The sequence below is a fragment of the Pavona decussata genome, unplaced genomic scaffold (genome assembly GCF_977016875.1).
Source record: "Pavona decussata unplaced genomic scaffold, jaPavDecu1.1 SCAFFOLD_28, whole genome shotgun sequence".
NCBI lineage: Eukaryota > Metazoa > Cnidaria > Anthozoa > Scleractinia > Agariciidae > Pavona > Pavona decussata.
In genome coordinates, this window is record NW_028145451.1 from 3073089 (window position 1) to 3101032 (window position 27944).

Consider the following 27944-nt stretch of genomic DNA (forward strand, 5'->3'; position numbering starts at 1 on the left):
TGGAAATGAACTGTTTTCTAAGGAACCGTTCATTAGAATTTTGTGACATTTGGCATGAAAATAGTTCCCTAAAAACGTAACTCGTCTCCAAAAAGAAACTTAAATCTAACAGAGGGTAACTTCACAAAACATTTACATGCAAAAATCGATATTTACAGGAGATCTCTGTTAAAATTACATGAAATTAGTGCAACTGTGTCAGTGTTTTGTGAGTTTTTTGAAATACAAAAAATGGAAAAAATCTAATGAGTACATTTTCTAAAAATAAAGGAAACCTATTATTTATGGACGTTTAACATTTCTCTGCGTTGCCATGGAAACGGTACTAAGCTCAACAAGACGTACGAAAATACATCCCTTCTTAGTTAGTCTTACCCCATACCAATTTTGGGCGTCCAGAAGTGCATAGTTTCCAAATAACGTCTTCTAACACCTGTACACTAAAAAACTGTATTCGGCCACCTTAAGTGTTTATGATTAGCCACAACAAAGAGGCCAGATAATTCCAAACATTGATTTTATTTCTACACAAGTTGGTACAATCTTCCATGTGTTTTTATCTACTCATTTTCTTCACTGCGCAGCCTTGCATTCGCATTTGTGATCTTGATGGCCAGTTGCTGTGCGCGCTCAACAATCTCTTTCCTTTTCTTACTTGAAACGTTGTGAGCAATTTCTGCAGCATAGCTCTTGTTGGCCATAAGTAGAACCTCTAGTTCCTGAACAAAAATAAAACATAGGCATTCAATGCAACATTAATTTTGTAGCGTGATTATCAAATAGCCACTTTTTTGTTGCATAAACTTCATGTAATGCGTACATCAGAGCACCTTGGATGACTTCAAAACTACTAAATAAATGCAAACCTCGCACAGGGTCAGCACAACATACAATTTTCAATGCTCTCCAAGTTTACACCAGGTTGCCAAACCTCTCTAAGTCTTAATCTTGAATTAAAATGTTGCATTGTGGATTGAGAACCAAGAACATTGGACATTAAGAAAGAGGTCCTCTCCGGCCTCACCCATTAAACACTGCATTTTCTCTCCTTCCTTTGGACAACCAGCACTATCATAACTATGCCAGTGGAAACCACAGCTGAAGGGCTTAACCAGTTACCTGGCTTAGTCCATCAAACTGCAGTAATTGTGGTTATAGTTCAAAGTGAGGTGCTTTTTAAAGGAAGGGTCTGCTACTGTATGCAACAGAAAGTAGCCTACATTAATTGTAATTCTTTTTGGAAGAAAAAACTTTCATGGTTACTTTCAGAAAGCTAACATAATCAAACATTAACATTTTGGGATTTTCTACTCATTGCCTGCTACTGTATGCAACGGAGAGTAAAACATTCATTTTGAGTAAAACATTAATTTTATTTGAATTACTGCTCTGAAAGGACAATGTCAAAATATTAAAAAGACTAACTTGGCTCCGAGGCTCAACTAACAAAATAAATTGATACCAGTAATTCATCCCTGAACCTCAACATAAGCACCACAGTTTCTTTAGAATCTAACCCCCTCATAACTTCACCAAAGCCTCACAGGCAAGCAAGAATTTTGGTATACTGAAATATGCCTACTGTACATGTATTTCAGAAAGCTTTGCATTTAAAAGCTACCCTGCCAAAATACATAAACTTTCAAGGCAAGACATTTCACATATGCAGTAATGTACCATTGTCTGATCTTCCAAAGGTGTGAACCAGACATAAAAACAAAATTTCAGGTACAAATTGAAAATTGAAAAAAAAAAAAAAAAAAAAAAAAAAAAAAAAAAACACAAACAAACAAATTGAAAATTGGGCATTCAAGAGACAGGTTTTTCCCAACACTGTCACATCTTTTTTTTTTTTTTAACAAATCAGCTGAATCATCATCATTTATTTCTACAAAGACAATGAGTGTCCCATGGATACTTGAAGTGGAGCAGATGTTTTATGCAAACTTCAGTATGTTCTCTCTTCTTCAGGAACAGTGGAAAACTTCTCCTACTATAGGGATGTTGCTAAGAGTTGATTACCGGCAAATTTCACGATTTGAAAGAGATCTTATCACCGCGAAAAGTCTTTAACAGAACGCATACACTTGAGGTTCATTTTAAAGGTGCACTGTCTCAAAGAGCCAGCTGGGTTTATCAATGAGGCTACTGAGGTTTTCCTTAGCTACATCCCTGCCACTAACACACTTCTACCACTAGTTCATGGTACAATAATACTGTTTAAAAATCATTGCAATACCTTGACATTGTGTATCACAAATTTCTTGAATCCATCAGGCATGAGATGTCTTGTGTTCTTGTTACTGCCATAGCCAATACTGGGCATAATATATTGCCCCTTGAACCTCCTTCGTACTCTGTTGTCAATACCCTTTGGCTTGCGCCAGCTTGCCTACAGAAAATAAACAAATTTGGATCCTGTTACCTATTTAGCCTTCATGTGGTGTTAGTCACATCACCAGAGTTAAACGGAACAGGACGGGAATGGAATGAAGTCTCAAGCAACATGTTGATACTGTTAGCTTAAATGCATTTGCAGAACTTACTACAAGTGTAAAATGTGACTGAGAGGCTTACAATTTAAATACATGTGGTTGTGAATGAAGAAGTTAAAGGACAACTTCAATATACCTGTAGTCTGATTATAAAGTTTAACTGGTATAATTATAAGAACTGGTCTCCAGGGTAGCCTTTGCAGAACACCATTGCTTATTTCTTGTATTAATTTTAAAATTCACCAAAGGAATGTAAAAACACACAAAATACAAAGGAAGAGAAATAAAAGATTTAGTCATTGGCCAAATTCATTTAGGGAAACTGTTTGAAACTTGTTTCAAATGATGCATTGTGAAGTTGTAGCATATATAAATAGCTTTTTAAAAGGGAGTTTCTCCTTCATTACCAAGAGAATTGCCATATCTGCTACAGTTACTGAATGCCACAGTTGATATGAATAGATCGTATTTACAAGTCTTCCCAACTTAACTGAACTTTTTTAAACTATCAATTAAAATAATTTATCGGGAGTTCCACGATTGCCAACATAAACAGCTGTTTTCTTTTAGCAAGTTATGTACATTTTGGATTGAGGTTCATACCAATGGACATTAAGAAAGAGGTCCTCTATGCACCTCACCCAAACAAAATGAGTTATTCTCCTTCCCTTGGACGACCAACACTTTCATTACTAAGCCAGCCGCAAGAAGCAGTGGTTTAAGTTCAGAGTGCGGTGCTTTTAAAGAGAAGGCAAAGGGTTACAGAAATACCACAGCTTTAACCAGTCACGACCATGGTTGCAAAATTGAGGGCAGAAATTGAAAAAGCTTGGATATGCTGTTCAGGTGGCATATAAGGGATAGGACAGGTATAGTTGAAAGCAAAATGAACAATAAGAGTATACCGAAATCTTTCCCAAAATGGTTGCTGCCCTGTAGCTAAGTGAACTGTCCGTACCAATGGGGTGTCTGTCTTTCACAGATGCACTCGTGCAAAGGGGACATAAGTTATCCCATTTGTTAAATTACCAACCTTGACTCTGAGGTATCTATCAGACTGATGTCTGATAAACCTCTTCTTCCGTTTCTTCACAATCCGGGGTTTATTTACGGGCATAACCATCTTGGCTACAAAAAAAAAATAAAAATTCACGTGTCACGTAAACGTTGTCTTGATTAAAAAGCACAATTGTTGGAATAGAAATATAACACACCCGAAGAAACACATCAATTCGCACTTTAAATTAAAATCTGAAACATTTTTGAGACTACCTAGAGTTTTGAAAATAAAAAGCTTTTACAATCGCACTAGCATACATGTGACTCGAAAGTTAGAATGAATGACAACAGAATGAGCCATTACTTATAATAACAACCTGGAAGACGAACAACTGAAACTAATTAAAAGAGGTACAGCAAAACTATGTGTTCATTCACATAGAAAAAAATATATAACTCGTACTCTAAAAAACACGCAACAATCCCATTTTCAACACACAAACTTCACATCTTGAATCAAAGGGCCAACGCTATCCGCGTAGTTTTTCGATGTAGGAAGGTAAACACAACTAAACTATCCAAGCTGTAGTGATTTCCAAGAAATAAAGTAATCAATGACGGTATTTTGATGAACAGATGGCTTTTAAAAACGCCAGAATCGGTCAGATAAAATCCCTCACCTCACTCGATTTGTCGAGTAGCAAAGAAAATGGCGAAGAGGCCATTACAAGGTGCGCGGGGTCTCATGGGGACTACTGTTACAAATAATACTCAGCCCTACCCAAGAGGGGCTTGAATTAACCTAGTACCCAGGCTTTTCCTCCTCGATGATCCACTCCGCCGAATATTGATCAACGGATTTATTCCAAGCAAAAAGATGGCTTTCACTCATCACTGCTTTGTTTTCCTGTTTGCTTGGCTAGGGCAAAAAAAAAAAATAAAAATAAAAAAAATTAAACAAGAAAAACAAAAAAAACAAAACAGCTAAAACTACATCGAAGGATATAATTACCAACTGACATGCCCTCTTGTGTCTCTACCGGCCGCTTGCCGGTTTTTGCTACTTCCGTGCGCACATATCTCAGTTCTTGCTATGTCCACGTGAAATGGAAACTGTTCATCCATAAACCTCTCACAATTTTGCTTTATAAGACTGCGTGACGCTTTCGCTAGACATAACTGAGGCCGTAGCCTCCCACGCAGACGTTCTTAGGGGTTCGTCGCGCGTTCCTGCCCCACGAACGTTCGTGGGGCAGGAACGCGTGACGTGCCCCTAAGAACGTCTGCGTGGGAGGCTACTGAGGCCGGAGCCGTGCTGTGGAAACCTAAACCACATGAGACCATCAGTACAGTTTCAGGCTTCGCCAGTTTTGTGAACATTGCTTTTTGTATTTTTACATCTTACTTTCATAGGTTACTTTAGGTATTTGAAAGGCTTCGTTTTACTTTGTATAGATTTGTAATTAACTTAGGTTCTCTGACAGAGCCTAATGTACAAATGCCGTTTTTAAATAAACCTGATGACGATGATGGTATGATGCGAGTCACGCAGTCTTCGTCTCAGCCTGACATCCAGTATCTTTTCATATACAATTCCTTTTATATTTATTTTATTTTATTTTATTTTACTGTTCTTTTTTTGTTTAGATTTTTCATTTTCTTAAGAACTCCAACTACCCCATTCTAATTATCAGACATTTATCAGTGGTGCGCGTGCCAGTTGGATAATTCAGCTCGGCTTGTGACTTCATAGTGGCACATATTACCATGTTACGCCATCACCATGTTTAGAACAAGCATAGAAAAAACGAACAAAGCCACGTAAACTGGTAAAATAGTAAACTAAAATGGCACCGAAAAATATTCACCAGCTACCGGAGTCCATCTTGCTTAAGGTTTTTCATTTCTTTTCCATCAAAAATCTCGGGCAGGCCTCGATGGTGTGCACAAAATGGCGGAGAATCACCTATGATCACTCTCTTTGGAGGGATGCGGACTTGCGAGGCTTAAATCTAATGACGGAGAAAAGTCTAACTCTGATCGATAGAATCTCGTCATGTGTGCTGACGATGAATCTCAATGGTTGCGCGCTAACCGTTGCGCTTATTACGGCTGTCGCGGAGAAATGCGTCAATTTGAAATCCCTCAGGTGAGTTAAAACCCTGTTGTACTTTAACGAGTTATCTTTGCAAAAATATAGTACAATGCACTATGTGATAAACAAAATCCAACTGAGACGCTAGGCCTGCCGGACACATGGGCAACATACGGCGCAAAATTTTGCAATTTTACTTTAAGGTAAGAGTGTCTGCGAGATGAAGACGGCCAATAAGTAAATAAATAAATCTGAATAAATAAAACAGAAGCTCTAAAACTGACATTTGCACTAACTACAGAGTTTGTGTGTTAAACGTTGATTCGCGTCCGTTCATTTCTTGACTGAAGGAAAGTACAAAGGCCATATTGGTTTCTAAAATTATGCCACGTTGGCCAACCAGTGCAAGTAACAGTTGTCCTCCATTCAACGATTAGTAATTTAGCTTTCAGGCGAAAAAAAAACCAGCCCATGTTACACAAAATCTGTAGTGCGCATGCATGCAAAACGTAACTTGGCAAATTTGGAGCGTCTCTTACTCCCTTCTTACTCCAAACTAGGCTTGTAGTCCTTGACGACTTCCTGCATTTCATTACCAATGTTTTTCTCCGTTCAGTTTGCAGGGCGCACATTTTACAGACCTCACCCACAGCTTCCGGCTGAAGAATGATTGTTTTCAGCGCCTGGAAAATCTTGATCTTCGTTTTCTTTACGGCGACGATTGCAAGGTTTTCATATCACTTCTCAGACAACTCAGTAACATCCAATGCCTCGGCATTGACAACGTTAGTTCAACAGGAGAATTAGAAAAAATATTCGTTTCTTTGGGAAACTTAAGAATAGTGCACTGCCAAAACTGCGCTGCGTTTACAGACGCTCACGTGAACATCTTGGCGAGTTCTTGTCCTGGACTGGAATCGCTGTGTCTGACGGGATGTATTTACGTCACGGGCTCCTCCTTCCCGCGTCTGTTGACCGACTGTAAGTGCCTTCAAACTTTGCTCTTGAGTTGTACCAGAGTGCGCAACCAAAACTTAATGCGCACGGACTGGACCCAAACAAGTCTAACCGAGCTTGACATCTCATACTGCTATGGAATAACGGAAACTGGACTTATGGAAATGCTGCCTAAGTTGACAGGTGTTCGCTACCTTCAGCTGTCTTTTTGCGGTTGGGGAAGAGCTTTAAGCGATGAGGTCATGAACGCCATGTCGCAAACACAATACAAACAGTTGCACACGCTTGATATTCACAGCAGTTTCAATATCACAGGGCAGACGCTTTGTAAGTTTGTTAGGAAGTGCGTTGGACTAACTACACTTTGCGTTGGAAGTGCTATTACTTCAAACGACGAACTAGAAGGGTTGTTGAAAGGTTTACCCAATTTGAAACACTTTTACATCACGAAACAAGCAACGATCAAGACGGAAACTGTATTTATTTACGTTAAGAGATTTTGCCAGCACATTGAAACACTGGCACTGTACAATTTTTATGCCGTAAATAGAAATAGAGTTGAAGAAGCCCTGGTTGAACTGGTGTTGGCTTGCAAGTGGCTGAGAGTTTTGTGCATTCGGGGAACTAACGTGCCCTTAAGAACTGAGCTGGCAAATATAGCTAATAAAGTAAGGAACATCGCGAAAAGAAATGATATTGAAATATCGAGAAAACCTCATTTTCTGTTGTCAGGAGCAAAGCTATGTTTGGATAGCGTGGTGAAAAATTCGGCTTTTCCGAAGTGAAAAATTAAGGGCAGTCAGCAGTTTACAGGATACTGTGAAACGCATTTTTCTAGTAATCGCAACGCCCATTCCTTAAACGGCTGGAAAACCTTAGATTAACTAAGGATCAATGGATGGTCATAAGGTTGGTCTATATCTTGCTTCTTGGCACTTCATAACTGTAGTATTATTTCTAGTTACTTCGTAAAAAGCCCAGCTGACTGAATAATGAAGGAAGCCTTAGGAAAAAGAATTGAAGAATTTAATATATAAATATGTAAAAAAAAATTATAGCATGTATTCCAAGTACTTAGTAAAAGTCAGCGTTGTTTATGACCAGTTGTGCTTGCTCTTTGTAATGCGAAGCATGATTTGAATTTGATACTTAACGTGGACAAGCCAAACGAGCTAAGACTATCCTGAAATCCTTCCGATCGAGCAAGTCACGACTGATCTTAGTTTTACTTTTAATTGGCTAAGAAACTGTGGCGAGATATTTTTAGATAATCATAAAAAGCAGCTAAGCAAACCCGCAAGGCAACTAGGAATGCTATCATCAGAATTACTTTCAACAACCTATTCTAATTATGGGCCGATACCAGTTTTCTAATCTATCCGATATGAGCACGATATTTGGCCTTTTTTTCAAAATCGATATCGAGACTTTATAGTCTAATTTAAATTGTCGTTTCATCGTTCCAAGTAGTGCCCATGCTGTAAACGAGTCGAAAATGCTTTAAAAACAATCTTGGGCTCGGCTACGATACTCTTTTCTCCGAGTGGAGTTTCAACAGCACACACACAAACAGGTAAAAGTGTTGATTTTATGGAGAAAGCAGTAAAATTCTCGGTAGTAAAACAACTTGTACTTTATTGAAAAGAGAAATTTTCTCGGAAGATATGTACGTCACTTCTTGCTCCAAATAGTCGCGCGAACAGTTATCCAAACAACCGATATTTCACGCGTTTATCGTAATTTCAGGGAATTTTAGTATCGATCTGGTATCGAATATTTGGTATCGATAACAACCCACCCAGTCAACAGGTTTCGAACGTGTGTTGGCGGACTAGTTTCTCCGTTGGTGTTAAGGCTAAAGAGGGTAAGTTTCTACAACAACCCCATCTTAGGAGACCCGGGGGTGTTTCGTCCTTTTCCTTCTATCCGCTCCTCCCCGCTAACTGCCCCTGCATCCCCGAGGATGAGAAAAGTCGTACCCAATTCCACGCCAGATTGAGCAAAACAGCGTATTTCAGATCATAATGATTAAACTCTCTAAACCCAAACAGTTCAGAAACCATCGCATTTGGCTTCATTAATTGTTCCTAGAATGGATACTCCAAAACAAGGTTGACACCTTATGATGTTTACACAAAATAGTATTCTTAATCCTCGTAGTCCTGACGTAGCCCATTTGTTAGGGAGAGACCTGAGAGCATAAAGCTCCATTTAGGCAGGGAACAGCGTTTCAAGGTTAAACACTGATCTACACTATTTAGGTCTAAGCACTGATTTGCAAACAGTTAGCTGCCATGTGCTGTCATGGCTAACTTTGAACTAACTTTATAATCAGTAAAAATTACCAGTTTCATCAGCTACAAGTAGCCCTTGTTGGTGTAGTGGATATAGCAAAGAGATATGAAGCAAATGACCCGAGTTCGAGGAGTACACAATTTCGACTCTTAAGTTTGAAATAAGTTTTCTGCTGTGTTAACATCATAAGGTGTCCAGTTCGAATCCTTTAGAGAACTGGGGGGGGGGGGGGGGGGTATCCAAGACACCACCTATATCATGAACATTACTGGCTTTAAAATTTGAGTTATCAGAGAAATATTCAGGTAGCAAGGGTCCGCATTGCTAGATAAATGAGAAAAGTGTAGTCTGAATCTCATTGTCATTTTTTACTGCTGGATAGAGGGGTGGTTATGCGATAAAGACCTTTTGAGGTTGAGGAAGGGGGGTGCAGGCAGAGATCACCATTTATTTTGTGGTTTAGTGGGTCCTGCTCGAGTGTTCTAGTTTTGACCACTTCCTTTATATATGTCTAAGTAGCTCATAGTATCCTAGCCTGCGAGACCAGACCCCTTTCCTGGTCGGCTTTGTTTCACCCACAAAGCTGAAAAAGGAGTCTTGCTCTCACAGACTAATAGTAACCACACTCTCCAGTACGTCTGAATAAACTGGTAATTACCATTAAAGTGTAAATATTGTTTGAAGAATTATTTCTTTTTATTATTCAATTTGCCCGCGGCTACATGACATATATTATATCTTTTCCTCCAAATTTTAAAACAAAACAGCTCCAATCTATTTATTGTACATAGGGATGGTAAATCTTAACAGATTCATCATAAAATCTCTGTTAATTTATTTCTGTTAATGTTATACTCTATTAATAAAAATTTCTGCTTTTTTAGTTAAAATTATTTTAAATATTCCAGACAGCTTTCGCTGTCCAAGTCTCTCCAAAGCACAGGCAGGTTCTGGCGGTGTTCCAAAAGGGCCTTAAGATCACTAAGACGAACATAAATGAGGCTACGAGGCTCCATCGCAAACTCCTGTCTCCAAAGGAAATATGGAACTTAAGCAGCGCCGACGACGGCAACGCCAACGAAAACGTCACTTGAAAATATGACTTTACTTCATTTGTATTACTTCGCATTACTTCGCCATTATTTCAACACCTACAGAAACGGCGAACTACCCAGGAACCAAATTAGTAGGAGGAGCGTTCAAGTTAAGAAAGAGATAGAACCATTTACCCTGTGTGTTCACATTCTCAACAAAACCTTGAATTTGGTCATTTCACGTTGTTGTTTTGCAGGAGAAGGCAAAGTAATGTACCAAAATTTAAAACGCAGGTACAGAGCGATAGTTTTGCTCATTAAGCTGTCGTTTCTTCGCCGCATTCGGTCAAACAACGACGTGAAATGACCAAATTCAAGGTTTTGTTTTGGACGTGAGCACATGACGGTAATTTTTTTCATTCTCTGTTTCAACATGAACGCCGTTCCTACCTGTTCTGTTACTGGATTGACAAGTTGAAATATTGGAAAAATCGCGAAGTAGTGTAAGTGACGCAAACTTCTATTTTCAAGCGACGAGTGACGTTTTCGTTGGCGTCGCCGTCGTGGTTTGTTAAAGTCCCTCACATTAGGGAATTTGGTTCCTAATGGCGAAATTTAGCAACGACGACGGCGACGGAGCGAGAACGTTACTATTCGCGTTTTTTCAAACGTCGAGGCAATTATTCCAACTTTCTTTAAATGTCAAATGTAGGTGAAATTTTCTGGAGATGAATTCTTGGAGATTGCACCCAAGTTTAGAAAGAGAAAGAAGAATTCTTCGTTGTGTGTTTACGTCCTCCGTAAAACGTTCCATCAGGAAATTTCACGTCCTAGTCGTGCAGTGACGGCAAAAAGTGTAATGCATGTGCAGTGTTGTTGTTTTGGTTACAAAACCTATTGCTTTTTTGACGTTCTCGTCGCCGTTGCGTTGCTAAAACTCCCTAATAACAAGCCAAGACGCCTTTCTTTTCTGGAGTTTAGCAGATACACTGTTTCTTCCTAACGGGTTAAATTATATGTAAGGACTGCCAAAACGCAGTAATCATACTTTTTCTAGAACGTAAAAACTAAACATTTGAGTTTGCATGCGCGTACGCTTAGCGCGTTGTCTTTAATCACCGTTTCGTCAGTGCTAGTCAGTAAACATGATACGCGACACTTATTTAAACGTTGAGCTACAGTTCTATCAAGTCGAACTCCTTTGAATTCGACACGTGACAACAAACTGAAGACGCGGAGAATAAAAACCTTTAACTACAGTTTCACAGTTCCATGTGAGTCGCTACTTTAGGCGTAAACAGAGGCAATTCTTCCAACCGTTTCTGTTCCTTGGCTTTTTGGAGAATTTCCCATGCTACTTTACGTTGCGTCTCATCGTGTTTTTGACGTAAAGTGAACCACAATGCCAAGGCGCACCTCCGACCCTCGCGTATTCCCGCCACTCCGTGTAGATTCTCCAGTCCAGCTGAGAAAGCTACGGCTCGTCCACACTCCGGTTTAAGTCTAGCCTGGGAATTAACATAATATTGTAACTTTACTATAATGTTTAATTAAGACCGCCTAAAAAATTTCAGGGCTCTCTTTTCCTCGCCAATGGAAGGGAGTGACACTTAAAACAAGGCTACAATTTTCCCGCGCTTTCTCAAGGCTGTCCTTTTTCCCGCCAATGGAAGGGAGTGACACTTAAAACAAGGCTTCAATTTTCCCGCGCTTTCTCAGGGCTCTCCTTTTTCCCGCCAATGGAAGGGAGTGACGCTTGAAACAAAGCTCTAATTTTCCCGCGCTTTCACTTGGCCCATTTGTCATTGGACATAACCACGGAGTCGAAAGCAAGAGCGGGAAAACGGGCTTAAAAACAACACTGAACAACACTACTAGTGACTACTACCAAATCGATAAGGGGGTTAGTTTCTAAAGAAACTCTCGTGCTGCGTCGGCGGGGAGTAGAAATGAATGTTTGGTTTATCAACAGTGTTGAAAACTGAAGGTAAGTTGACCACCGTAAAGAGATTCGAGTGCTGACGTTTTGAGCGTTAGCCCTTCGTCAGAGCGAATCCAGATTGGCTCGTGATTGTTTTGAAATCAATACGTTTAAAACATGCTCTGACGGGAATGGTTATAACACTGACAATTAAATATAAATTCCGGCAAAGCCCATAATTAGCACTGTTCTAAGCTTTGACAACTAATGGTGGAGCCAAATGACCCATCGGAATATGTGCTTGATAAGTAAAGGAAACTTAGCTGTTGAAATGCGTTTGGGTACAAACCACGAAGACAGTAATCGTACGAATCAAGTTCGGTAAAACACACAATGTTCCTGAGCGAAGCTTTCATCTACTTTATGTTGAAAGAACCCTTTTCCCACTCAGCCACGGAAGGTAAACTACAAATGAAACCCCTACTTCAATCTTGATAGTTTGCCAGCAGTCCACGCCAAAAATCAACATTTAAATAAAAAAGGGATGGTATGGTCTGTTACTACTGAAAACCACTCAAAAGCTTGCTATACCTGAACAGATTCATCTGGATTAGCAAAAAGAAACTCTCCTCCTTTGAAGTCACCATTCAAATACAACAATGCACTGAACAATAAAGAGAGAAATCAGGTTAAACTTAAAAACACCTTGACAAGTTTGCGGTTTGACTGGCTAAGCCACAGAGAAACATACTCTTTTGGAAAGGAAGCCTGAATGAGCACCAACAAAAAAGAGTTTAGAGTTTTAATTGCGCTGAATCTATTGTCAATTCTGTGATAGAGAGGTTTTCAATTGCGTGTCGGAAGTAATTGGTGTTTGCTTTAGTTTGCTTTACTACGGCCTGTGATTGGTTAACAAAAATCACGCCAATTTCTGAACCAATAAGAAGTGCCTTGTTTGCACGCGTTTTCCCGCGCTTGGCGCCGGTTACATGCATTTGCTTCGAGTTCCAATTGACTCATTTCGCTGTTTGCGACTGTTATGATTGGTCAGAGTTAACATTTTAGTTTTGTTTTTACGACACTCAAAAACCACTCTACATTCTCGGGCCAGGGAAGACTCTTCGGGATGTGTGAAAAACGGGACCCTGCTCGTGCGGCGTCACGGGAAGGTCCGAACAATGACTACATAGGACAACAACACTAAAATACCATACCTGAAGTCTCTCCACGTGTATGCTGGTGATCTCTTGGGACACGTGCCAAGTCCATCTCGGTGAAGAAGGCAGTTGTCTGAGTGAATCGGATGGCTCAAATGGGGCACTTGGTCCGGTGCATTGGGATCTGGAACATGTGAAAGAATATAACACTTTTGTAATTACAAACCAACAACAAATTTATTTATTACTTTACTTCCACGACATTTTGATAACACCCACAAATAGCCGAGTGCTAATTCAGGCAGAGGTTAAAATAGTTATTTATAGTAGATTCTTTTACTAACATTTAAATGTCTGAATAACAACGCTCCATCCTTCCTTATAGATCTAGTTCGTCACTACGTTCCTATCCGCAATTTAAGATCGACATCTAAACATTTCTTAGACGTTCCGCCTTATAACCTCGAAAATTATGGCCACAGGGCCAATGAGAAAACGACAGCCAAAGTTGGTTGTTATGGTCCGCCATTTTTTGTCGCCATATTGGATTCCAAGCGCCAATGCATGCCTACTTTGATTAAATTAGCAGCAGCAGCAAGCGCGAGTGCTTGTCTAAGTCTACCACCTTAATACAAAAACGTTTTGGGGTTTTTGAAATGACACCAAATCTCCGCGACAATTTCACAAGTTTCTAAATTTTATCCTGGCTTCAGTCGCCTGTTTAGTCTAGTTGTATCATTGCCAGAAAAGCGGGAATAGAAATCAGTCACATGGGCGGACAAAGCCGCGCGCTCTTCAAAAACATGCAAAGGCAAAAACTATCCCCAACAATTTGAACTCACCCATAATGGAAGTTCGACAAACAAGATGAGAATATGAAAAATACAGTGGGGTCTCCAGCTGAAAATAATCCTCAGTGAAGTGTCGGACTTTCTCGCTCAAGTTGAAGTACAGCTCTACTTCTTCCACTGGCGCTTTCTTGTTCAGAGCCGCCTGATGGAGGAGAACAATGTAAAACATAATGGAGCGCTTTTTCAAAGACATTGTCTCCTTTTGTTACTGCACATAAGTTCTGCGCATCTCGGGATGGTCCGAGAAAAACGGGTTCATGCCGGGTCGCCTGCGAGAGCATCGGGTGATACAAAAGACGAGAAGCAAAACGCGCCATTTTTCCATTATTGAAATGGCAGGGAGGGGTGGTCTTAATTTTTCATTTGAATTGTCCAAGAATGAATATTGGACAGAACAAAAAAAAGGAAACTAACTACCCCCCCCCCCCCCAAAAAAAAAAACCAGGCCATTTTCCTATCATTGAAATGAGGGGGGGGGGGAGGGGTGGTCTTACTTTTTCATTTGAATTGTTCAACATTGTAGGTACCTAGTAATGCAAACGAATTTTAACGCGGTTTATGACTACATGTATGCGAGAAAGCACATCTTAGCAAGTGCTATTAGAATCCAAAAAGAAAATTACGGGTAGCCACGTTTTTTTCATAAATATTTATTAAAGCTTCAATTTGGAAAAGAGAATGCCATAAGGCATTGCTATGTATTTTAAAGTCTTAAAAATGCGTGGTTACGCCCAATTTTCTTTTAGGATTCCAATAAAACGTGCTGAGATCTGTTTTTCCCGTGTAGTTATAAATGGCGCAAAAATACCTCTGTATTTGTAGGCACCGTCAGTTAACCAGCAAACGCAAATCATGAAGTGAGCCAATACGAATGCAAAGTAATTAGATATAATCGCAGTTTAAGTGTTCGAAAGCACATGCAACAAAGACAAGTTCATCTTGAGCGGAAAGGGGAATGATTTTTTTGTAAATCAATCACAGGGCACAGCCATATTGAAAAAAGAGGAACCCCTCAAAAACTAAAACCTGCTATGAGAATGACAGTCAGTCAGTCAGCCAATCAGTCAGTCAGTCAATCAATCAATCAATCAATCAATCAATCAATCAATCAATCAATCAATCAATCAATCAATCAATCAACCAGTCAGTCAGTCAGTGAGTCAATCCATCAATCAATCAATCAATCAATCAATCAATCAATCAATCAATCAATTAATCAGTCAGTCAGTCAGTCGATAAATCAGTGAAAAACAACGGAAAAAAACAGTTTACGAAGTAAAAACTGAGGAAACCTACTCACATTGAACAGCAAATTCAACAACAACAATTTGCATTGATCCTTACCTCCGAAGCAGATAGTATAGTGACACCGGAAAAGGTTTCCTTATCAGTGAAAGAAAATGGCTTGTCCTCAGTGTTTCTGCCGTCATAGCCATCTCCAAGTCTAGCTGTCTTCTGGAACAGACCAAAGAGATCAAGATCCCGATGTATAGCATGACATGACCCTCGCGAATGAATCGGAATCAGGGCACTTTTCAACGAAGACTTTGAACGACGCTTAAATCCAATGAACACGAATTTTCACATTTAACACCGCATACTAATAAGGAGGAGGTTTTATCGGGTTTTAAAACCACTGCACGTGACGTTTTATCCACCATTCGATAGGTCAATGGGTTTATGAATTATTAATGAGTTTTTGAACTGTGTTTAGCTATCTCTTCTTATGTCTTGCTTCTTTTTGACCGTGATGTTTTTTTTAAAAATTAGTGTAAACGGCGTTAGCTAGCTCTCGCGATGAGTACTGTTTTTGCTCTTAGAGTAAATGTCGAAACAAAATATTGTTTAAATAAAAAATATATATATTCACAAGAATATTCTTATAAAAACAAGAGTGTACTTTTTGTAAAAGAAATACGAAAGAAATTAACCCGGACGTTTTTGCGTTGCATATTTCTTGTTTTCACTTTAATTTTATTTAAAATTAAATTTAAACATATTTAGAAAAGAAATGCATGAATATTCAATTGTTGATGCAAATTTTAGGTTGAAACCTGAACATTTTATTAAAATTAACGTTATGAAGACCAGTGCCTTTACTTTATTTTATTTGAAAATTGAAGAGGGTCATGCCGTTTATGATTAATTACTTTTATCTCAATTACAAGCTGGCAAAATTCATTCAAGTAATGTTAGGCCTTTCTTTTGAGAGTAGAAAATTTTACGTTATTGTGACTGTTAGAAAGTTTACAAGTCTGGACCGCACGTGACGTTAAACTGCTCAAAAACAAATAATATAAACCATTTATTATAAAAAGTCGCAGAGAGGTTCAAACAAATAGTTCAGACTATAAAGATGTCTCTTTGTTATTTCAGAAGAAGAAATAATGGTATCAAGTTTTTATATGGTGGTCAACTTCTCACTCCAATAAATGTACCCCTGAGAGGAAAAAAGGATTTTGCCTTCACTAAAAGCCTCTTCAATGTTTCTCTGAATGTTGCACCACTTGTAGTTGTGAGCACATGCAGTGCCTGTTGCAAAAGCGAAATTTGCTTCTGAGACGCAAAAATTGTTTCCCTTTCACAACAAATATCAATTTTGAGTGCAAGCACAAACGAGGCAACATTTTGAATCCCGACTTCAATCTCCTCTTATTTCAGAACAACATTATTCTTAATCATTTGGCGCTCTCACTACATTTAAATGGAATTTGCCAGCCCGTAATTTGAGCAAATCATGTAGCTTACGATTAAGGTAAAAGATGGCAGCAAACCTGAGAAGATACTATGATAAAAGAAATTTCAAAACAAAATAGATAAGTACAAATATTGACAACAAAATTAACAGAAGCAACAACAGAATACTTGTTAAAGCTTCAAAGTTTAGTACATTTATTTGTTTTATTATTTATTTACATTTATTTAATTTTACCACATTTATTATTATTATTCATTATTTTATGATTTATTTTCCTAGAATTTTTAGTCAGACCTACAAATTTATTTTATTATTTTTTATATAAATCTGATTGTTTTCAGAATCTCTGAATATTTACATTTAATGCAGCCTTAATTTGATGTTATTTTATAATTTAAGGGTGCATATAATTTACCGTCTTTTGCCAAATTTTTGGCCAATCTTTGCTTTGCTCAAAAGTGCCCCAAATTTTTGCCTTCAATTTAGGCAAAGAATACTTAGTTTTTGAGAAAAACGAGGCTAGGAGATTGAGTAAACAAAAGCAAAGCAAAGAATGATCAAGTTGAACAACAGATGCTTTGTAGCAAACTACTAACAGTAAATCACAGACTTAAGAACCACAAGCAAGGTTGGGTCTAATAATTATTATCAAATGACACATGCAAAAATTTAGGGAAAGATTATCATTGTCCATAGACAAAGTTATATCAGATAAAAAACGTCATTTTACTTCATGAACAGATATGGAAAATTAGATGCTACCAGTGATGTACAGGCTTTCCTATAAGACTAAGGAGGGAAGAGGTCCAACATGCTTCAGAACAGAAACAACATTCTTTATAATAGAGGAGAGGTCAAATTTTGGGGAAGGATTACTAGTTGATTTGGAACATTTGGTGCTAAAGAAAAAATCTCCAGATTTCACTTCTCCTGAGGTTGGCCTCTCGGCAATTTAATATATTTAGGTTTTCATTGGCTCTACAGGCACAGTACAAAACCATGCACAAGCGGCTAAAACAAACTGCATACCTCAGCAAGTTTGATCAGCATCTTACACTCCTCCTCTGTTGACATGCCTTCAACTGCAACCCTGAACGTTCCATTTAAGTCTTTCTCTGTCATTAAAATCTTTGATCCCTGAAAAGAAGACGATTTGAGCTCTAATATTCAGCTACACTGTTAAAGAACGCTTTGAACTACCGGTATTCTGACTGCAAAGTCAAGTATTTAGACATGTGGAGGTACAAGTGTATAGTGGTTTAATTTCTCCCCAAGCATTAGGACTTTTAATACAAACCAGCAAATGCCTCACAGTGAGGACAAACTAGCTGTTCAAACGACGTCCTTACAATGTGCAGCTAAAAAAAGTTGATTTTTTCATTTCTGGGCTTAACTCCATTCTTATCAAAGTTACATGTAAATTATCCAGGCTGAACTGAGTCTCAGGTAATTCTTATATTTTCCTTGTATTACTCTATAGTGACCATTGATTCTGTGGATCCACCATCACACATTTCTCCTCCTTAAGACATATATACTATTAGGTAGTCACATATTTATTGTCTTTGCAAGCCAATGAACCTATGAAAATTTGAAAGAAAACCTGGAGGCAGCATGACTGAGTAGTTAGGGTGTCTGACTTGTAATCTGGAGGTCCCGGGTTGAAGTCCCCACTCTGACTGCTAGCTGGAGTTGTTTCTCAGTAGCTCCGAGTTCAACTTCTTTAAGTCACGCTTGTAAAATAGGCAGCTGGTCTGCCTCCTGCACGCCCTCCCTAGGGATTCTCGCTTGGGATTCTTAACCCAAGTTATAGTATTTGAAATATTTGTTTCTGTCCAGTTTATTCAATTATCCTTGAAAAGCCCCTCTAGGGGAGAGGATAATTAAGAATAGAGACATTTAGCACCAGGCTTTTCGGCAAAAACCTCAGACGGCGAACAGCTAGAGATCACGTGACGAGGCTCTGACGTTACGTTTGTGGTTTTCAACATGCGTTTTCAATGTGGAGAGGTAGGTTTTCATGCAAATCTTTTACCTCTGCGATTTGAGTAGTACTTTTCAATTTTTTGAAACATAAAAATGTCAGATTTGTATGTAGCAAGTCTTTATGTTGATGTTTAGGTGTAAACTAACGCGAAAGAGCAAACATGGAGCTTTATGTTGCTGTATGAAAAACAGCACTACTGCTGTTCGCAAATTCAATATGGCGGCCACTTCAAGTGATCAGTGTAGCTAAAGCGCTAGAAGCCACAAACGTCAAACGCCTAACCTGAAACTGCCATTTCCCGTTTTACCATTAACGCAAAAACCCTGGTGCTAAATGTCTCTTACTAATATCATATAATTACTATATTATCAAAAATATTATCACATTACCATGAGACTAAAATACAAGGCCAACAAATACCCCAGGGTAAACAGAAAACAAAATGTTCTAGGGGTAATCCAATCATCTGTAAAGGGCCGGAAGTAGTAATAATAGGAGCAGTTGCTTCATACCCAAACCCGATTTCTGGTCCTGATGTATTATGTGACTCATTCAGATATCTGTGGTATTGCATGACTTGTTAGACTCTTATCAAGTCAGCTACATAACTGTGTTTGAAGAAACAGAAATCCCTGCAGGCAGTGGGCTGCTGCAATTTCCAGGTCATATTATGGGCAGTAAATATCATAATACAGCCTTCAGTTACCTTGTATCTTTCAAAGTTAACCACCTCCTCTGGATTTTCAACTGGTGCTTCTTCCTTGAGTGGACCCATGCCCCAGAGTTTCTCCACACTGTAAGCATTCTCTTCATCTTGCATCAGGTCCTTATATTGAAAGAAACACAATCAGGCATTTCAATAAGATTACTTGTAACTGACAGCCAGTCATACTGTAGGCAGTCATGCAGGGCTTAGAGGGTCTGGGGGATGCTCTCGATCTGCCACAAACTTTTGAAATGTAGAGGCTCAGAAATGCAATTTCCAGCATTCTGGGCATAAAATAGTAGATAATAGATTTCAGGTCTTTCAAACAATCCTATTAACATTATTATGTATGCTCATTTATACTAGGTACACCTGTATGCCTGGAGAGGTTGTTCCAGAAATGCTTCAGAAAATTGGAACAAGAAAATATTATTCTGTTCCATTACAGTGTACTGTACATGTAAAAAGCCCTTCCTCGGGTTCGGCTTATTTGATGTAAGTTGATTGTTTTATTTTGGTTTGTGTGAAAAATTCATGAATGGAAGTTACAGGTTTGTTCTCAAGTCAGTTGGGGTTAACCAGAAAACGCAATTCCATTCAGTTGCAAAATTTTTCAAACTTCAAACCAGAATGTTTGCCTTAATGAAAAGCATCCATGGATAAGCTGGCGTATTATTGTTCAATTTTCACCTCAACATTCACTTCCTGTTTTATGGGTTCATCATCAATTCCATCATGAAACCATTCATCAGTGTCATCAAAATCCGCCTCAGCCATGTAAACGTTGGCCATTTGTAGCAGCTTGAGCTCTATCGTTGTCTCCTTATAATATCTAATTGCTGCCTGAAATGCAAAAAACAAACTTAACTGTAGGCAGTGTTCTTCAGGGGTTTCATTGACATTTTGAACAGGCAGGCAAGAGATTAAAACCTGCACCTGGGTACTTAAGATGTTTAACTTGGATACGTTATTTTATGGATAAAGTTAGTGGCAATTCGTTAAAGGAAACCAGGAAAAGTTGTGTTCACAGACAGTCAATTTACCTGTGCCTGACCCTTAATGAAACCCCCGGTTCTAACTGCACTTTATACTGTACAATGAAAATAGTTAGACAAGTAAATTCTACGTAACCAAACTCAGTGTAAATATAGTTTTACACAAAAGTTAGCTCCAACCATGATTATTCTGGTCAAACTTCACAAGCCACTGAGAGCTGGTGCAAGTCTGGCCACAGAACCTGGCTGGCATTAATCAGCACTTACCATTTGATTTTATTATGTAGCCATATATAAGCAGCTGCAGTTGATTGACAAAAATAAGTGATGGTTTGCCAGGCTACATGTACATTTCTTTATTGCATCAAGTAAGGGTCGATGTATACATGTATGTTGCAAATAATGGCAAAGTGCTTCATACACTGTAAAACGTTTCTTTAACAGCAAATGATTCAGTGTCATGCATGCTCATATAGATGTTGGTGACGGGGGGGGGGGGGGGGGGGTTAAAATTCTTCAAACCAGTTTAAGTTTTATTTTCCTTTGTGCAGAATTCATGACCATAATTTAAGACAAAGGGAAATAAATCAAATTGGTATGAAAAATTTGAAACCCAAAAACAGCATGAACTACAACATTAGACAATGGGGAAAATATGAGGGTTAGAAGGTGTGCATAGGAAAGACTATTAGCAGAGGGTTACTTAAAGGGTTACATATATATAAATTATAACTAAATGTACTAGTTAGATGTACCTTTCTGGCAGTTATTCTTATGCTGTCATGACCAAGTTCATGTTTGAAGTATCTCAAATTATCGATCATTGTGTCCTCATCAGGATCAAACAGCAGATAAGATGCAGCACAGCCTGCGGCTTCCCATAACTTTTCCACTGTTGAATATAAGGTATAAAAATAGTAAACCTCAAACTTGGAGACAGCCAATGAGCCCTGTTTTATTATCTGAGTCAAAATATTACTTTTTCCATCTAAATTATCTGAGACACCAACACAATCAGTTGTCAGGGAGTTTGTGGAGAGATGCAGTTAAGGATCCATTACGATAACAAGCATGGGGCCCTGTGGTTAATGCAACTCCCCTATAATAAAATGCGTGGGAGGCTAGGCCTGTGACGTGACTCAACACTGAAAATTTTGAGCATCCTGAAAGCTTTACTGAAAAGGGTAAGAGATAGGGGTCGATGTAAGGATTTCCATTAGCATTTTCCCATGAATCTCCAAGATGTAATGGGCAATTCCAGAAAATATCCATACCCAACAACGGACGGCTTCCATGTTTTAACTCCCCCTTGCCTTTGGAAATTCCAAAATGCGTTACTTCCCCCCCATGCCCTCAGAATTCCATAATCGTGAACTCCCCCTCCTCTTCAGAATTTCCGGTTTTTCTGGGAAGTACGTTTTTGACTTTAAAAACGCCTGTATGAACAAACGAACATGAATTTATGCCTCCTCAGGGCTGTGATCCAGTGGCGATAGGCGACAAGAAAAACCCACCGCTAGTGGCCAGGCTGTGAAAACTTCTTTCTAAGTCCGAATTTTGCTATAATAATAAACACCATTTATGGCAGTTTTACTCCTCTTTGTTTTCTTGTGCTGTTTTGACGTTTACAAAGCAGAATAGCTCAAATTCAGACAGTTAAAATCTTTCAGCGACCAAATATACCGTCGAGTCTTGTTGCGTCCTTTTACAGGTCATGTTGTGTGCACGAAAAGTGTTCTCAACCCATATGCTTCATGTAGTGTACATGAAATGTATCATGATCTATCGATGCTTGTCTTCTGCTTCCGCGGTCGTACGTTCATGCATAATTTTATTTACGAACTACAAAAGTCCACTACAATAGCGTTTTCAAGGAACTCACTCTACACTTTCTACTCCAGAAATCCCACCTGTGGAATTCACCAGTGCCTTCGGATATCCAATCGTAAATACCCCCCCCCCCCCCATGCCCTCAGAATTCCATAATCGTGAACCCCCCCCCCCCCCTTCGGAAATCCTAAAAGCCATCAGTGGTATGGTATGGATATTTTCTGGAATCGCCCAATGAGAAAAATTAATGGTATGGAATTTTTTGACATTCTTTAACTTTTTGAAACAGGAAGAAAGTGTTACCACTGGAGGTACATAAAATGCCTGAAATTTTCTGACCTTTTTGATTATCCATCTGAAAATTCAAGATTTTCATGAAAACTGTAAACAAACCATACTTTTACCACAGCACTCCCAAATTTAGGGGAATCCAAGATTCTTCTTTACGATGCTAAGATTTTGAGACTTGTGAAAATTTGCTAACACACATGAACTGCATGTACATGATTTCTGACCATGATCTCAGAGTTGCGACCATAGTGCAGTTGCACTGATTAACATTTCAGCAGAAAGTTTAACAATAAATTATCCCACAAGCGCACATCGGATATGAGATGATAGATAGCCAACGAGGTACATGTATGTGGTGGTGATCTGAGTTGGCTAGATAATCATCCAGGATATTGTATAAGGTGGGGGCCTTCTCAGCTGGAAATTATGTAAATGTTTGACCTCGTTATTTGCAAACATAATATTAGTTAATTGGGGACTCAGGTGCCCTCAGGTCTCTTCCCTAAATTCCCCCCTGTATACCAGTCCAGGGAATTGGGCACTCTACAGAATTATGATTTTCTTGACAGGTTAGGGGACGGACCACTTGCCCAAAACCCTAACTCTGCTTTTTTACAAGACAGTGGCCACTGCATGGCTTTGTAGCACTTCACATTTTAATTAACTTAAACTAAAACACATCATGCAGACTTCATTTCTGCCGCTCACACGGGTCTACTTTTCCTCCCTTTCCAAAAAGACAGTGTTTTTCAGGGGGTGAGTGTGGGTTCTTTTCCCAAACAGCAGCTGGTGATCAAGCCTAAGCATAATGTAACTGACTCACCTTTATAATAAGCCATCTGAAGATAATTAAAATGTCTTGCAAGGTAGTTCTTGACATAAATCCCCTTCACTTTCCTCAGTTCATCAGGGCAACTTGTGCGACATTGCAGTACGTCAACGTGCACACCAAACAAACCAGACCTGTCCAATATCTTGTTCTGTTCCCGATTTTCTTCACACATTATCTTGCAATTTTCATATGCAGTGAAATACTCCAACAAGGCATCTTCAAATCCCTGAATAGCATCATCCCATTGTTCTTCTTCGTACAGCCTAGCAGCATTAAAGTAACTCTCTTGGTGTAGTGTGGGTTCTAACGAATAGATACCAGCTTCTTCAACGCCATGCATTTTCTTGTAGATCTTAACATTCTCGGCCATGGTTTTATCCTGTGCTTGGGTTTCTGTACAAGTGTAAGCAGCTCTAGCGGCATCGATTATCCTTCCTGCCTGCAGATGCAAATCAGTAAAATCCAATGACTTTTCAACATGCCTCAATGTCAACATATGTCTGATTCAGTTACGGTTGGAGCTCAAACCTTTAAAATGTACGAGCTGTGTATATGGGGAGGTGCCACTTGACAGGAGTGCCTTCTTTCACCCTTGCAGCACACAAAAGGGTAACAAAATTAAAAATATTATATTTCCAAATTTCCATAGAACCAGCAGGAAGGAAACCAATTTTCAAGAAGGTCACAACTTTTTTTAATGTTTACAGGTACATGTTTGGGATGAAACATCCTCCATCTTCAGCATATTAAGTAAAAGAGCCCGCTAGTGTGTGATATAAAATTAATACACTTATACAACACCCACTAGCACTAGCAGGTTCTGTTACTAGTACTGAAGATGGATGAAGTTTCATCTGAAACATTTACATTGTATACATTAAAAAGGTCTTGACCCTTTTCAAAAAAACATTATAAGTATTTGAAAGAGTGCAAAAACAAAATAATAATAATAATAATAATAATAATAATAATACACTGTCAAACAGATTGGGTGGCAATTGATCCCAGAATTTTAAAAGGTAGCAAAAAACTGGGAAATAATTCCACACGGAAATTTACAGAACACACAAAGATAAGTCTGAATAGTCCTCGCTGTACCAGTAACATATAGCCTGGGATACAGGGGAATAATCTCCTCTTCCTTCGAAACTTCTCCAACAGAAATCATTTGAATTGATTTCTCCAAATTTGAAATATTTGCTTTCTGCTTTTCTAACATGTCAATCACATCCTTGCTCCTATTCTTACCACACTAGAGGGAGGGGAAAGAGTAGGGGACTTGTTACAAAATCTGACATTAAAAACAGGAGCCTTAGTAGAGAGTTGGGTTTAACAAAGAGGGGGGAGGGGGTATGGCTTCAGAGACCTTCTATGTGTACAAATTAGATACAGGGTAGCTTAAGTAAAGAAGTGGGAATGAGAACTCCTTTGTCTAGGAAATATTCTGGTATTTCGGATCTAGAGGGAAGAAATTGTAAGGATACTGGGGAGGGCGCCTTAAACTGATGGCTGACCTTCCCCACCTCCCGGTCACTGCCTGCTACTTACACCTTTCCACCATTCATGGAATGTATATATACTTCCAGAAAATATTCTGGTATTTCGGATCGAGAGGGAGGAAATTGTAAGGATACTGGGGAGGGCGCCTTAAACTGATGGCTGACCCTCCCCACCTCCCGGTCACTGCCTGCTACTTACACCTTTCCACCATTCATGGAATGTATATATACTTCCAGAAAATATCCATTACAATAAATGTACCTGCCTGAGAAGAGATTGAAAATTCCAGGGGGGGGGGGGGGGGGGAGGGGTGTCTCCAAGGACAAAGAAGTTTAAGAAATGTATTCATGAAACTGAAAATTGAATTTCAAGAGGGATGGGGGAGACCTAGCATGATTCCTGACAACCTGAACCATCTGAGAATCAGGCTTAGGGAGACCTGGAAGAAATCCCTTCCGTGGGGGGTGGCCCCGATGGGGGTATAGATATCTTCTAGAACTACACAATGAATATCGCCTTGTTCTTCACTGGCTAGCTGACTGCGTGACACAAAAACGTTTATAAATTGATTCTTTCATTTTTAGGCTTCGTATGCGAAACTATCAAAGTTTATCTCTAAGCTTACTCCTGTTTTGAAACAAAATATTTAGAAAATATCAATACGACTATCAGCTCAAAATTAAATGTGTTCACGAATATATTCATGAACTACATTAATTAGAATGTCACGAACCGTGGCATTCAAGACATTTTGCTGGAGAAATCTCCAGAAATTCAACAGACGTTTTCAAGGTGAAAGCTTTCAAAGCTAAGATGAAGCAAATACTTATAAGCTTTAATTTAGTTTACGTAATAAGTTTCTTGATAAGATACAACAACCCATAGTCAAAACTTAGTACTTTATAAATAAAAAAATTTACAAAGATACAATTGTGTTTCTGGCGAGATAAGACCCTAAATGCAAAACGTTTTGATTCTAGCGCTTAATTCACCCACCTTGTAATAAGCAAATTGAAGATACCCATACGTCATTCTTGATTCAAAATCTTTTTTTACGGCTGCAGAAACTTTGGTCCGTTTACCAAGATATTTCTCTCTGCACTGTTGAGAACATTTGTGTGAATAAATGGTGTAGCGATAGTAATCCAGCTCTAGATCATTGATCAAATTATGAGACCCAGACGTTCGGTACCTATCGCGGCAGTGCGATCTACAGTGAATTTTCACGTCTTTCTCGTGTTTATAGTCCGCGATCGCCCTCTCGAAGAGCTCAATCGCTTCTTTCCACTTTTCACCGCTGTATGCATATCTTGCATCGGCATAAAGTTCGTCATAGGCCGCCGATTTTACGCGAGTGATATCCGGTCTTTGGAATGAATCTGCAAAGAGTAATGAAGCAGAAAAGCCGCTAAATAAGAACCAGAAAGCCAGCCATGCGGCCATACTGGCGGACGAAACGCTTTTCTGTTCTTGTCGATAACTGCACAATCGACAACTGTTGCTTATGAGTACTTGCAAGATTGGCGGGTTATAACCAGACACTTATTGTTCATCTGTCCAATCAGATGATAGTATTTCAGTAAAGGGCCCTCTTGTTGGCTTTTCGCTTATAAATTTTTCAGCAAATACATACATCTTTTTGACCAAGCAAGCTTGGTCAATAAGATATTTATTACACGACTGAAAATAATTTTCAATTATTTTATAAATATAACATTTCTTCCCCTCCCCCCCCCCCCCCCAAAAAAAAGGGGGGAACGTGAAGGTTAAAAAATTGACCTGATTCTAATTGAAGGCCTCTCGAGTGTTTCGTGGCGAGAAAGATTTTTTTAGCTTTGGTGTTCAGAACAAAAATTCAGATAAGCCATTACCATTACAGTGCAGGAATCACTTTTAATTGAGCCAACCACATTTATTGAATCTATCAAGCCGGTGACATGAACTGTCAAAAAAAAGCCAGCGTTCCATTTTCATTCAACTCGCTTCTCTCAAAAGTAAGAAAAGGTTTGATTCCACGAGAATCTTCCAACGAGGAGACTGATAAGTTTAACAAAGTGGACTGCTTTAACGTTTTAAGGCGCTGCTACGCTAGGCTATTTTTCTTGCAACTTGTCTCACAATTTTGTTGCGACACAAGTTGCATGAATCGTTGGCTAGTGTAACATGCCCTGAAATGAACAGGTTTCGCAATTATTTGTTGCCGCAACCGTTGCCAGAAGTAGAAGTCAGTTTTACTTCGTGCAACGGTGACTGCAACAAAAACATTGCGAGACACGTCATTTTCAGGGTATGTTACACTACGCAACGATCCGTGCAACTTGCAGTAACAACGGCTTTAAACGCCTGGAAATGTTTCAAAATGTCTCAAATGAACGGCTGGTTTGGCATGTCGAAACTCCAGAAAATGCCAAAAGTTTACCAGTGGAAAGAAGCAGCCACTAAACACGTGAGGGTGAGTCAGAAATATATAAGCTTAACTCAATCTTTATCGTCACTTTCAATTGTGAGCCTTCTTGGTCTCTTTGGAGCTGGTTTGTTACTGAATGCTGACTGGCCCTGTCAGAGCCCTGAACTGGAATGGGTATCCTGACATGGATGGAATATTAGCACCAGCGGACGGCTTCAAGGTCGTTAGAACTTGATGAGTAACCTATGCAACTGAAGGGACCTTGACAGGTTTTGGTTTTCCTCACAGAATGATTACACACCTTTCTTTTGCCAGATTGAAGCTTAAGGGCAGCAACTGAAACTGCGTCGATCTGACAAAAACTCAGCCCAGTTGATTTTTGCCAAATGGTGAACGCAAATGCCAGATCTGCTCGTCAGGACTTCGCTTCTGCTCAAATATGGCCATTAAAACGGAGCTTCTGGTTTCTTCATTTCCTCTGGCCTGTGTTGTTCTCGAGCGCTTTATAGAATTTCACCGGGCATCTGGCATCATCCGTAGCGAACAGTTTCGGACAGAAACGTCTTTTATGGCCAGTTTCCGTGCTCCCTTGCCTGATCCTCTCTCCGTCCGCCAAACGAGGCCGAGTTTTCGGCCTGTTTCGGGATCCTTTTCCAGCAGTACATCCCCCAGCACACTTTGCTGGACTCATCTCTGGCTCGAAAGCCAAAATGCAACTGAAAGAAACCGCCGAAAGGGTTCTTTGCAGGACCAGCGGGTCGTGGTCACCAAACTGCCCGGTTTCAAAGAGCTTTTCTTGTTCTTCAATCTTCTGTTAATTCCCGAATAGCGTTTGGCTTGTTGCCGAAACCACTCTGAACGAGGCTCTTTCGTTCAGTACAGCAAGGACTTAAC

At 39.3% G+C, this 27944-nt stretch overlaps 3 protein-coding genes and 1 non-coding gene across 6 annotated transcripts; 1 reads left to right on the plus strand and 3 right to left on the minus strand.

Moving 5' to 3' along the window:
* Positions 1-500: 500 nt before the first annotated feature.
* LOC146485134 (large ribosomal subunit protein eL32-like) lies at positions 501-4239 on the minus strand. The gene is made up of 4 exons (XM_085104105.1): positions 4175-4239; positions 3529-3623; positions 2240-2392; positions 501-719 (listed from the first exon to the last, which is right to left on the minus strand). The coding sequence occupies exons 2-4, from the start codon at positions 3616-3618 to the stop codon at positions 561-563; spliced, it is 402 nt and encodes a 133-aa protein (XP_084960231.1). The 5' UTR covers positions 3619-3623; positions 4175-4239; the 3' UTR covers positions 501-560.
* LOC146485135 (small nucleolar RNA SNORA81) lies at positions 957-1171 on the minus strand. Its single transcript, XR_014863510.1, has one exon. It is a non-coding gene; the product is annotated as a small nucleolar RNA SNORA81 (small nucleolar RNA).
* Positions 4240-5242: 1003 nt separating the features above from the next.
* On the plus strand, positions 5243-7717 carry LOC146485136 (F-box/LRR-repeat protein 12-like). The gene is made up of 2 exons (XM_085103766.1): positions 5243-5643; positions 6206-7717. The coding sequence occupies exons 1-2, from the start codon at positions 5342-5344 to the stop codon at positions 7329-7331; spliced, it is 1428 nt and encodes a 475-aa protein (XP_084959892.1). The 5' UTR covers positions 5243-5341; the 3' UTR covers positions 7332-7717.
* Positions 7718-11015: 3298 nt separating this feature from the next.
* On the minus strand, positions 11016-26159 carry LOC146485137 (prolyl 3-hydroxylase 1-like). 3 transcript variants are annotated; one of them, XM_085104108.1, is made up of 11 exons: positions 25640-26159; positions 23135-23582; positions 20946-21082; positions 19886-20038; positions 19196-19315; positions 17532-17639; positions 15149-15256; positions 13796-13946; positions 13011-13137; positions 12388-12460; positions 11016-11383 (listed from the first exon to the last, which is right to left on the minus strand). In XM_085104108.1, the coding sequence occupies exons 1-11, from the start codon at positions 26084-26086 to the stop codon at positions 11138-11140; spliced, it is 2118 nt and encodes a 705-aa protein (XP_084960234.1). In that variant the 5' UTR covers positions 26087-26159; the 3' UTR covers positions 11016-11137. The 3 variants fall into 3 exon arrangements, with proteins under 3 accessions (XP_084960234.1, XP_084960233.1, XP_084960232.1); XM_085104107.1 differs by having other exon boundaries at positions 15149-15259; positions 23135-23578; positions 25636-26159; XM_085104106.1 differs by having other exon boundaries at positions 15149-15259; positions 25640-26158.
* Positions 26160-27944: the final 1785 nt, after the last annotated feature.